Source organism: Phocoena sinus, chromosome 7 (assembly GCF_008692025.1).
Source record: "Phocoena sinus isolate mPhoSin1 chromosome 7, mPhoSin1.pri, whole genome shotgun sequence".
In the NCBI taxonomy this organism is placed as follows: domain Eukaryota; kingdom Metazoa; phylum Chordata; class Mammalia; order Artiodactyla; family Phocoenidae; genus Phocoena; species Phocoena sinus.
This window is the reverse complement of record NC_045769.1, coordinates 28,569,942-28,583,206: the sequence shown is the minus strand read 5'-3', so window position 1 is coordinate 28,583,206 and position 13,265 is coordinate 28,569,942. Positions and strand designations below refer to the sequence as shown.

Below are 13,265 nucleotides of genomic sequence, written 5' to 3'. Positions count from 1 at the left end.
CTTCATTTATAGATTGTTCCAATGAGAAAAGTAAGAAAAGATGAAAATCAAAAGGGAAGAAGGTCACATATGATTCATTTCCCTTATATTACACAGCTGGTACTTGGGGTTAAAAATGCAGAAATAATGGCCTAAGAAATCAAAGGCAGTAGTCTATATAAAACACGTAGGGGGTCCTCTTCTATTTTGGACCAGGACACTGAGTCAAATACATCAAGACTCATTTAACCTGACTAATTTCTGGGGACTTCAACTCAGTTCCCACCAAGCCCTGATGCTCATTGAGAGAAAAGGGACTAAGTCAGGCACACCCTTTGCAGGATTTTGATAGATTCAGTAATATCGTCATTTCCCTGAAGCTCAGTTATTTGAGCTGCATAACTGGCATTAAAAAACCCAATGATTAAGATGAAAAAAGTCTGAATGAAAATATCTCAGCACATGTAATAGACAGGCTTTAAAGGAAAGATCTCCCTCCCTTCCTGTGTGTCTCTGTCTCTCTCTCTTACACACACACACACACACATGCACACACACACACACACACACACACAATAAAAAGGCTAACACCAGGGCTTCCCTGGTGACGCAGTGGTTGAGAGTCCGCCTGCCGATGCATGGGACACGGGTTCGTGCCCCGGTCCGGGAAGATCCCACATGCCGCAGAGCGGCTGGGCCCATGAGCCATGGCCGCTGAGCCTGCGCGTCCGGAGCCTGTGCTCCACAACGGGAGAGGCCACAACAGTGAGAGGCCCGCGTACCGCAAAACAAACAAACAAACAAAAAAAAACACCAAAGGAAAACCTCCAATTTTGATTCTAAATCATAAGAGTCTAAAGGAAGAATACAGGTAGAAGTGCATAAGGAATAATTTAGAAAGGAAAAGCATTTATTTATGAAATATTACCATGTTCTCCAAGAATATGTGTTCCAGGTTAGGTAATCTGTACAGATTTGAGAGGGCTGCAGTATCTTTCCTTTGGAGGGCATACGCACCCACACTGAAATCAGCAAAAAGCACTGTGAAGCATCCCTAGGGAGATGCAATTTGGTGTTCTTGATATGAGCTGCAAACACTTCCTGAAGTAGTTACATTAGACTGGATGTGGACAGGACTCGTATGTCCAACCATGCTCCCAGCTAATGGAAAAACAATTTAAAATCAAAGGCAGATATTGCGATAGCAACCCATGTGGAAGAAACAAGCTTCAATCATTTCAGTAGATACCTCATTTTGCTAATCTCATTGGCTGAAAAAGTGGCAAGATTGCATCAGATATTATATCTTGGAAGATAGGTATGGGAAATAAGGGTCTCTTACCGGCTCTTTCAGAAATTGTGCTTAAGTTTCTTAGCAACAATCTAAAGCCTGGAGTAGAAATACTTGGGAAGTAATTTGGGTTGTGATTATTCTGGGGTCTGATTATAAAAGTGACAGATTATATCACATTATAGATCTTAGCTCAAATTCTTACGGTATTCAATGGTTCCAAGAATATAACACTTCCTGCCATGAGTTTTATTTTTTTGTTGTCTCTTAGAAAATGATTTTAGATAATTTATAGATTTCACTTAATCTTAGAATAAGATAAAACACTTTTTAACTTTCTGAAGGATTTCTTGGTAAATAAAAAGCTACATGTATATTACAGTAAAATTAATATATAACTTGCCAGAGCTCCTTTTTCAAAGTTTATCAATCTGTTTAGCTTTGAATGACACTTTTGCAGATAGTCTATAACTCCTTTTTAGAGTGTTGCTATCAGCATATATATTTATAAAATTTGCTGAATGAGATCTCTGGAGAAAATGAAGGAAGGGGGAGGGGCTATCAGGAGATCAGGAGGTTAGACGACTTGAAAACCTTAGTACTAGAAGTCATCCGAGGGAAAAGGAATTCTTGAAGGAGACTGAGAACGGTTGCTTTCAAAATCTATCAAAATAGCATCCTGTGTTTTAGTAGTTTGAGTCCTGATAGATTCATGCAGCTAATCTGTTGAGAGTAAAGCCCCAATGACACTTTTAATTAGCTAACTTGAAAACTAGCTACAAAGTCTGGCTAATATTAAGTCTTACAGAGAACATAAAGAGCTGTGTTCATTTACTGAGCTTAAAGAAGTGTTATCTATTTGCTTGAAGTGCTAATAACCACTGGTCTTTAATGAGACTAATTTAGTGATAATATTATGGCTAAAATGGGCTTATTCTTCTAAAAGCCAATATTAACCAGAACTTTGGCTAATAATCAATGGCACATTTGGATCTTAGATTTTGGTTATAAGACATTGCTCATTTGCAGTTCAGAGACACAGCAAATCAAGTCTGTGTAGCCTGTGTTTTAAGAACGAGGCTGCCCGAGGAGACAGGCTCTCAATAAGCTAGCCTCCTACGTTAAGTGTATTCGAGTCACAAGAGCATGAAATCCTTTCTCTGTAACAGATAACCCCTCTACCTAATATGTCTGACTTATTGGGAGGTAGGGAGAAGAGGAGGTGTTGCTATGATCTCTCCCAGCTCATGCAATCTTTTGCTGGGCACACTGAGTAATATCCTCATTTACTTCTTCCCAGATCAAGGGTATATCAGTATGCCCATGCATCAAAACACCATTTTCACTCAGTGATTCATGATGCTTTAGACAAATATTTACCGGCATAAAAAGATGTTCACTATATACTAAGTGAAATGATTGGGTTAAAAGTAGTACGTACAGTGTAAAACCATTTTTTAGGGAAAAAAATAATCTGCAGAGGAAGCAGTATGAAAGGATATGCACCAAAGTGGTAAGATAATGGATGACTTTCTTATTTTTGTTTTCTATGATGAACAGTATTTTCTGTAATATGAAAAACTGTTTGACCCAATTAAGTGGGCAGAATGTTGGCAACAGTACTTTATTTATTTAATTAATTTGTTCACCAAATATTTATTTGCCCCCACTCTATGTCAGGTATGGTTCTAGGCCCTGGGGATAGAGCAGTGAGCAACACAGATAAAAAGGCATGACCTTCTGTTGCTTACGTTCTAGTGGAGAGAGCAGGGCCTCTGCACACGGCTGCACAGGCTGAGCAAAGCGTGACCGCCATGGCCATACGTGATGGCACCAGAGAGGGAGACAGACAAAAATCAAATACCACTTTATGTGGTAATAAGCAGAGAATGAAGAGAGAAAGTGTGGGGCAGCGGGGCAGGCAGTGTGTGCAAAAATTTTAAATAAAGTGGTCAAGGATGCTTCAGTAACGTGACAGCTGCATACAGATCTGAAGGAGGTAAGGAAGCCAGCTACACCACTATCTGGGGAAGAGGAAAATGAGTATAGAAACTCACATGGGAGCCTGCTTGGCATATGCTCAAGGAGCAAAACAAGGCTGGTATGACTGGAACAGAGTAAAGAAGGGGGAATGTACTGGGAGATGAGGGCAGAGAGGTGATGGGGAACCAGGCTTATACGTCCTTGGCTTTTACTTGGATTGAGAGGTGACGCTATTAGATAGTTTGAATCAGAGGTGATATCATCTAATGTACACATTAACTATAGCTGTAGCTGGAAGAACAGACGGAAGGGGGAGATCAGTTACTGCAAAAATCCAGGGGAACAATGACAGTGGCTTGGATCCAGGTGGTAGCAGTGGAAGTGATGATTCTGTGGTAATTTTGAGTGGACATGTTTTGAAGGTGACGCTGATAGGACTTGCTGATAGGTTGGGTATGGAATGTGGGAGAAAGGTGTTTGGCATGAAGAGCCTTATGGGTAAAGGTGCTGGTAGGCGGATGGGGGGCCTGCAGCAGGAGCAGTTTGCTACAGGAGTGGAGGAGGGGTTACTAGCTCAGTTTGGGACATACTGTTTTTTTTTTGTTTTTTTTTTGTGGTACGCGGGCCTCTCACTGTTGTGGCCTCTCCTGTTGTGGAGCACAGGCTTCGGACGCGCAGGCTCAGCGGCCATGGCTCATGGGCCCAGCTGCTCCACGGCATGTGGGATCCTCCTGGACTGGGGAACGAACCCGTGTCCCCTGCATCAGCAGGCAGACTCTCAACCACTGCGCTACCAGGGAAGCCCTGGGACATATTAAGTTTGAGACGCTAGTGGACATCCAAAGGAGGTTTCACCCTTTGGACTTAGCCTCCTGTCCAGTGAATTCACTAGCCAGACAGACAGCTTTCCCTGGGGGTAACAAGCGAAGGAGTGGCAGGGAATCTTGGTGAATCAGGTGACATTTCTGGGGACTGTTCCTAAGTGCTAAGCAAGCTGCTAAATTTTGCTTGAAGGAAGAGGAGGCAAGGCGAGTCTGACAGGATACGCGCGCGCGCGCGCGCACACACACACACACACACACTCATCTTTTTCTGGCACTCACCAGGATAAATAATGGTAATAAAAATGGCTGTTTTTATGATAGAAATTTCTCACTGTTTAGTAAAGTTGATATTGCAGTGAGAACTAATTCTGGATATAATTATAATTTCAAATAAAATGTGAGACCAAAGACTGGAAAAGGTGACTTAGAAGGTAGAAGAATCACGTTTGGTATTGTCCAGAGATTCCCAATTCAAGCTGGTCAGAATGGTCTAAGCCAAGAACTAAACTTAACAAACAAGTAGGACTACCTGTTCCCCCAGAAGCATCACAATTGTGCTCTAAGTAACTGGAAGGATAGGCGTTAATATTGCTTACTGGCCTCGACTAGTGTTGGAGAGAAACTAGTTTTAAATACATATCACAATAGGAAATTTGGATTCACCAGGCACCCAATCCCCAAATCATTTGTTAATGATGGAGAATGGGAAACACTCAGGCATCCACTAATTAATTTCTCTGATGTCTTTCTTTGGACTAGATGATTTCACTTCAGCACTCAGAACAGATCATTTAACTTAAATCGGGATTTCTGAAAAGCTAGTCCCAACAGCTGGTGTTGGTCTGGTGATGTTTTTAGCAATCCAAGGCAAAATGAGAAAAGAAAAAGCATAGTAGAATGAATTTTAAATCTATTTGACTTTAAAAAGTTGTTTCATTGCTGTCTGCCTGTTTTGTTTTTTTTTTTTTAGCATTACTACATTCTTTTATGAAATGATGGTGAAAAATAGGTGGATATTTGTTTTAGCAAAAGACATGGATAAGACAACCCTACAGATACCTCTACATTTACAGGTCTATGGAATGAAAAGGTTTGGTAAACACAGACCTAGAGAAAAATGCACTCATTAGCGCTAAGCCAATTGTCATGCCTTGTTCTCCAAGGCTGGCGCTGGCAGTGAGCACAGGAGTGCCTGTGTCAGCAATTGCCCCTTCCCACTCAAGGCACATTACTGTCTGCCACCTCCCCGCCCTCCTTCACACTCTCCTAGATGACCTCAATCAAGGCTTCAGGAGATATAAAAGCAGTTCCTTCCTCTGAAGAATCTAGAAACTCCTGGACGTCATGGCCACCAGCAAATACACTGGGGAAAGCAGCAGCAATTTGAGCATCAGAAAACCTGGTTCCACGTGTGGACTCTGCTCCTTACAAGCTTTGTCACCTCAGGCAAGTCACGCAGCATCTCAGAGTCACAGTTCTTTCCCTTCTTTGTAAATACCATCTGTCTAACCCATCTGAAGGGCTGTTGTAAAGAGCAAATAATACATCAATATTTACGGGAAAGTACTTTTTAATTGATTAAATCATAATTATCTCACACGGGCCCAGGTACCATCATAAATAAATGAAATGGGCTGAGGACAAGACAAGCAGGGCAGCAACATATTATGTACCCAATGCCAGTGGGTTTGGGGAGAAGATAGGAGGGGTAGAGACTACGGGAAAGTGCAGAGGCCAGTACGTAAAGCTGATTGCTGCATCCAGGAGTGAGGGAAGCTTTTGTGTAATCAGAGCTTCTGATTTCTTAAGAGAAACCAGAGAGTTTTATTTTGTGTGAGCATGAAAACTCCTATTTAAATGTTAGCTACTATTTTGCAACTTTAAAACCTGGTGGGGGCCATCCCTGAAAGGCCAAACAAAACATGTCTGAGGGCCAAATCTGGCCCTGAGGTGCCCTTTTGTGACTATGATTTACACATGTATCCCACTATTCCTGTGTTCCCAGCTTTTCTTAGGGTCCCTCCTGAAGACATCCTTAATGGCAGCTGCTCCGGATGTGTCCTGACAGTGCAAAGATCTTCCACGGAGTACTTCATGCACCTTTACATGTGAACACTGTAAATAATTTCTCTCTTGAAAAGTTAAATAGGCCTTGAATCAATCCAGCAGGGTCGCTCGCCATCTGGGAGTCCTCAGAAACGGTGAATGGTCGGCACTATAAACATTTTAGATTTCATGGAAGATACTGACTTTTTCTAAACTAATCACCCCTGCCAGTCAAGAATTGCAGTATGGGTTCAAGAACAAGGCGTTCATTTAACAACAATAACAAAAACAGTGAGGATACAAACCGGACGGTCATCGTAATGATTGGCCTAAAAGCCAACTGGGACTTCCCTAATAAGGCGACGACCGAAGTGGTCTCCCTGGCGGTTGAGCGCCAATACGATTAATCAGTCTGTTTCCAGTTTCCTCACGACAGCAGTATTAACAGTTTGCTTTATTCTGTTTATATGGCGCTGACAGGTCTTCAGCATGTTGGGCCTACTTGCTGGAGATTAATGACCGCTTTTATATGGAGGTAAAAACCAGGCAGGGAGAGAATGCCTTTTACGACTAGATAAGAACTGGATTCTCTTGCTCTAGTTTTGTTCCCCTGTTGCTCATCAACTCCTCCCTCTTTTAACTTCTATCGAGGATACATATGGCTAGCTGTGCCCAGCAGGCGCTTCTCACTGTTTAAACCACCCCACTCGAGATGTGGTGCCCGCAGGTGAAACAAAGGGAGCCTTAAGTAGTGTTTTTGAACATGCTTATCATCGCTAAAAGTACTGTTGGCTCATTTTGTTTTTAAAAAGTCAGATTCCATATAAAAGTGAAAGATGATTGATTGATAGGCAAGAGATGGCTTTTGGTGACAGGAATTTTAGCATGTGAGGTGGGCAATGGTTCCCCTTTGTAGCTATGGTTATTTTTATAGACACTGAAGAAGGTAGAATTAGTAAGCATGGCCCAGCTGTAAGAAGTATGCACATCCCAGAAAAATCTCTTAGACATATTTCACTAGTCATATTTCAAAATAAATCAAAATGATTCCTAGCCTCCCTCTAACTCGCCACCTTCCCCCAAAGTTAGGAGTACTGCTTGCTACTGGTATACTTTTCTCTGTGCCAGGTTGGAGAGCATGGTAACCTAACCCCAAACATTATGTTAACAGTATATAAATATAGAGAAACTAAAATAACATTAAAAAAAAAATCAATCACCTCCTCTAGGGCTCTGTAGGAATCACTGTCTCATTCTTTGCTCTTAGGGAGCCTCCTGCTCCTCCTATTTTTTTTTTTTTTTTTTTGGCGATACGCGGGCCTCTCACTGTTGTGGCCTCTCCCGTTGCGGAGCACAAGCTCCGGACGTGCAGGCTCAGCGGCCATGGCTCACGGGCCCAGCCGCTCCGTGGCATGTGGGATCTTCCTGGACCAGGGCACGAACCCGTGTCCCCTGCATCAGCAGGTGGACTCTCAACCACTGCGCCACCAGGGAAGCCCTGCTCCACCTATTTTTATGCAACAAACGCTCAGATAAGTGCATCCCGCGTACCCAGGAACTGCAGGCCCTGGGCCCGGCTGGCCCTCCAACCCACTTCCTCTTGCTCACCCCTCTCCTGATACAGTGAGTAGCAGAAGGAGCCTGATTCCAGTAGACAGAGCCTCAGGGGTAGCTTTTAAGGAGAATCTTTTAACAAAGATTTTAAAAGCTAGAGACAAGAACAGTCTAGGATAAGAAAGCAGTATTAGGACTTCCCGGGTGGTGCAGTGGTTAAAAATCCGCCTGCCAATGCAGGGGACACGGGTTGGAGCCCTGGTCCGGGAAGATCCCACAGGCTGTGTGGAGCAACTAAGCCCGTGAGCCACAACTACTGAGCCTGCGCTCTAGAGCCTGTGTGCCACATCTACTGAGCCCACATGCTGCAACTGCTGAGGCCCGCGCACCTAGAGCCCATGCTCCGCAACAAGAGAAGCCACCACAATGAGAAGCCCGTGCACTGCAACTAGAGAAAGCCCGTGTGCGGCAACAAAGACCCAACACAGCCAAAAATAAAATAAAATAAATAAATTTTTAAAAAGCAGTATAATAATAGTTATCTATAGAGTGTTTACTATGTACAAGCACTACTGTAAGCCCTTCACTTGCAAAAACCCATTTAATTCCCACAACAGAATGCACTGAGGGAAGAGTTAAATAATTAGTTGTGTTTGAAGTGCAGTGTTTGAGAGAGCAGAACAATATACTGGATTAGATTGGGGCAGATCTTTAATTCCATACTTGTGCTTTAATAATTTGTCTGATACGAAGGTTCAGCTGGAGAGGAAAGAAACCCAAGTGAGACAGAAAGTTAGAAGGATACTGTAATAGTCCTGAGACTGAACCAGGGGAGTGCACTGGAAGTGAACAGGAGAGGAAAGATTTGAGACTTATCCCAGAAACAGAAATGCTTTTTTGGCTGATTTGGTTTGCTCTTTAGTTGATTTGTTCATTCAACAATTTCTGAAAGTTTCAGATAGGTCAAACACTGTGCTAAGTGACACGGGGAAGTAAGAAAAAGAAGAATTTGAAGATGACTCCTTCCTCAAAACTGGGCTACTAGCCACTGCTCAGTGGTCTAAAGTGACACTGTAACAGACATCCATCTATCACGCATCCCTCCTTCCATCCATCCGTTCAGTAGTTACTGAATACCCACCTTGTGGCAGGCACTACACTACATAACAGTCATGAGCAAGTCCAGGAAAGAATCCAGGAAAGAGAAATGAAGGAAAAGGAAAAAAAGACTACTATTTTCATTCTCACAGCCCTAGGAATGCTTTTTTTCTAGAACTTCCATTCCTTTCCTGGTGGTCTGGCCATAAGGCGCAGTACATGGTGGTAAACCACCAAACTGCTGGAACAGCATAGGTATTCTTAGTCATCCATATGAAGACAGGATCTGCTATTTAATTTCTAAATGTGTGCCCAGATCTGACATATTTAACCAAAGCAAAACATTATATCATAAAGGTATCTAACATGATTCCCATGTGTAGATTTTATTTATTTATTTTTGCTGTACGCGGGCCTCTCACTGTTGTGGCCTCTCCCGTTGCGGAGCACAGGCTCCAGACGCCCAGGCTCAGTGGCCATGGCTCACGGGTCCAGCCGCTCCGCGGCATGTGGGATCTTCCCGGACCGGGGGGACGAACCGCGTCCCCTGCATCGGCAGGCGGACTCTCAACCACTGCGCCACCAGGGAAGCCCCCATGTTTAGATTTTAATAGCATTTAAAAATACAGGCACAGGAAAAACCAGCTCTGAGCAAAGCCAAAAGGTACTGAAAGTAATAGAACATACTTTCAATGTTAAAAATCTTGTATCTAGTTTAGTTGGTGAATTAGTTTGAGACACATAATTTTATTGCGTTTCAGGCAAAGCCCTGATCTTTAAAATTAAGATTTGCCTAGACTTTACAAGAGTAAATCCTGACCACTTTCTAGCACTTTCTGAAAAACAACTAGGTAATAGAATGACTACCACTGAGAAGTATTTTGCTTTATGGCAGCTGCCTTTTCATTATTATTTTATGAGAGCTTGTCTAGATATTATGTATCCCTTACCATCTACATTTAGTTCTTTTCAAAACATCTCTTCAGATGCCTGGGGTTTTGTCAGTTTCTTTGGATCTTAATTAGATTTCAAATAGCAAACGATATCACTTTCCAAAGGTTCTTATTCACATAGGCTTGCCTCCAAAAATCATGACTAATGTATGCCTTTAAATTTCTACTAAAAAAAAAATTAAAAGGTATGTTTAGGGACTTATGAACACCATCAACAATTATTTCAAGTATAAGCTAGTTCACATATGCCAAGGGGGAGAATTTAAATGCCAATAAAACCTAACTGTAAAAGAAGGAATCTGACGAGAGCAGGCACATTTTAACTTCACTTTTATGTTGAGGATCTGAGCCTGGCATGGACTTGCGTGTTCCATATCTGAGATAACCAAGCTATGGATAAGCAGCCTATGTCAATGGTAACATGAAAAGGCAGAATCCTGGGCCTTTTCATGTTTTGTGCCTGTTGTTGTTTTTTAATGCATTTTAATTCAAGCTCTACAGCCTGCATCATTTACCAAGTTCGCTTCTGTCTGCAAAATAAGATTTGAATAACCACCTACTAATTTCCCATTGAAAAAATGTTTTTAAGTCACGAAATATTTCAAACATGCTTATTTTTTCCTGATGATAATACAAACTGAACTTGAGGGAAATATAAAACACTACATAAGTGATCAGTGAAGACACTCCAATGAATTTTATCTCAAGTTAACCTACAGGTAAAGAGAGGTCTTCACCATTGTGGGAACTCGATCCATGGGTTAAAAGCCTTCAGTTACGCTGAGATATTATTTTCATTGTGCTTGGCTCAACCGGATAGAGGCCCTCGGAGGAAAGAGCCAAAGATGAGCCCGGAGGGATAGCCACAGAATTCGAGACACTCCACGTTGTAAAGGCCCTTGGAGATCCTCTAACCACCCTCCCGGGGCGGGAAAAGAAAAACAAACCGACGCCCTCTGACATTTATGACTCTTACCTGCGGCGCAGATCCTCGGCCACCGCTGCCCGGCAGCTGAACAAATAGGCTCGCAGTGATTTCAGCCGCTGCCGCAGGCGCACCACGGTGGCCAGCGGCTCGGCGTGTCCGTACAGCATGGGGTTCTCCTGCTGGATGTCGATCAGGGGCTCTTCGTACACGTACTCCAGAAACTCTTTGGCCTGCTTAGACACCTACAAAAGAAACTGCTCCATCAGCGCTGGCGAATCACCTGGCTTTCCACACCTCCTCCAACCAGGAACCACAGCTTAAATATCAAAATAACATCATCTTCTGAACACAGCCAAATGAAAAAGCCCATAGTGTAACTAAGTATAAAGTGTGGCTTTTCTTTCTCTCTTCCAGAAACGCAATTGGTAAAAGTAACCTGGGCATTGAAACGAATTCATTAACTCTGTATGTTGATCATGTGATTGCACAAATCTACACGTGATAAAATGACACGGAACTATACAGACCCAGTATACCAAATGTCAATTTCCTATTTGTTTGTTTTTTTTAATTGTACTGTAGGTATTTAAGATATAACCCGTGGGGAAAGTAGGTGAAAGATACACAGGACCTCTCTGTATTATATTATCTATACAACTTCCTGTGAATCCATAATTATTTCAAAATAAAAATTTAAAAAGAATTCATTAAGACTTTTTTTTAACATCTTTATTGGAGTATAATTGCTTTACAATGGTGTGTTGGTTTCTGCTTTATGACAAAGGGAATCACCTATAGGCATACATATATCCCCATATCCCCTCCCTCTTGCGTCTCCCTCCCACCCTCCCTCTCCCACCCCTCTAGGTAGTCACAAAGCACCATTAATATTCTTAACAACAATGCTGACTTTAAAAACTAAAACTATGTGCACATATATGTATATATAGTCTATAACACTTTTTATAAAGTAGCCACTTTAAACAGATAGGTAAACCACGCACATACTACAAAATTCAAAAGGAATAAAAGGATCTCTCCCAAAAAAGGGAAAAAAGTATATTATATGCAGAACAATGTGCATAGAAAATAGGCTCAAACACACACTTTCATACGCAGAAAAGAGTTGCTCTTATTAGAACAGCTCTGAGCTTAGGCTGACTTTGGCCAATAGATCCATCCAACTCTATATCCACTTCTGGTAGTAATCATCAAGAGTATGAAAGTTGATTTTAAAATGTCATTGTCATCCAAAGAAATAAATAGAAGAAACACATCTGAGATACAGAGGGAGTAGCTTAAATAATGCATAACCCGTGGGTAGTTTGGGGGAATCTTTACATACCAATTCACTGATACTGGAGACCATAACAGGCAGGGCCCTGTCCTCATGTAGCTCACAGTTCAGCGGGGAAAGACAGAATTGGGTTCAAATATTTTGTTTATCGTGGTTAAATATTTGCTATATTTAAAAATCTTAAATGAGGGGAAAAAATGGATGGTGTTCTGGAAAATGAAGTACAATCCACTTGAAACTGTTGCTGAAGAGTGATGTATTGTACGATTCAATTAGTCTTTCTGGCTCTATTGAGCAGTGTTTATACTGAGCCAGGGCCCCGCTGAATTAGGTTAACAATGCTACCTTTTAGTAGGTGAACAGAAGGACAAAGGGCACTGGCCAGTCTCCCAGGCCTTAAAAGGCTTCTCTCTTCAGGTGGTACTTAAGCCCAAATGGAGAAAAAAAAAAAGTCTTTTACAGAGACAGTAAAAGCAGTGAGACAAATGGGATGGCAGCTACTGACATCAGCATTCATACACTGAAATTACTAAAAACAAAAACAGAGCTAGTTTCAATAAGGTCTAAGGCACTGCTTCACAAAGTTATTAGCCAGTGTTAAGAATACAGAGCATATTGTGACCTTGGCTGCCCGAGTATGTGAACAAATAAATTCCTGCCATGTTGAGCCGTTTTTGGCAGCAAGGCACACGCTCATTTTTTGAGAAACGACCACTTACATCAGTGAGGGAATTTTTGAGAGAACTCAATATTTGGCATGAAATGCTATTTTTGTAAAATAGGAAATGAGTGGGGATACAGTGTCCTAAGTTCAAAACCACCCTCCATACTGATATGAGCATTCTACTTTCAAACTCAACTGTAATTAAAAAGCTTTTTAAAAAATATATAGTTACTTAAGGAAGGAAGCCAATGATATTCTTAAGTGACGAAGTTTACGTGAGAGCGAGTTTCTTTCTTATTAATAGAAATACTTCATGAGTTACATGTGAACACCAAATAACACTACCTAGGAACCAAGAGCTACTGTCCTATCTCTTGCCTATCAAATTATGAAAAACATCAAAAGCCTGAGTGCTGTTTCTGACACGAAAACTTAGCTCATAAGTGCAGAGGGATAAGCCCACTATTCTTTCCTTTAAAAAAGTGAACAGTTTAAGTTGGCATTCTTTTTCATGATCCTACTCTACTCACATCAGAAGCAATTTTTACAGGGTTGACAGTTCACTTTTCCAATCTATTGGCCTGTTAGTATTTTACTAAATAATATTTATTAATGATATTAGTATTATTAATATAAAACAGTTTCTTT

General features: G+C 41.6%; 1 protein-coding gene across 7 annotated transcripts in view; it reads right to left on the bottom strand.

Moving 5' to 3' along the window:
• Nucleotides 1-13,265, bottom strand: part of PLEKHM3 (pleckstrin homology domain containing M3) — a 190,089-nt gene that overhangs the window by 95,983 nt on the left and 80,841 nt on the right. For all 7 annotated transcript variants that reach the window (XM_032636960.1, XM_032636953.1, XM_032636959.1 and 4 more), the window contains one exon: nucleotides 10,705-10,898. In XM_032636960.1, the coding sequence (XP_032492851.1) occupies nucleotides 10,705-10,898 (194 nt within the window). The remainder of the gene's footprint in view (nucleotides 1-10,704; nucleotides 10,899-13,265) is intronic.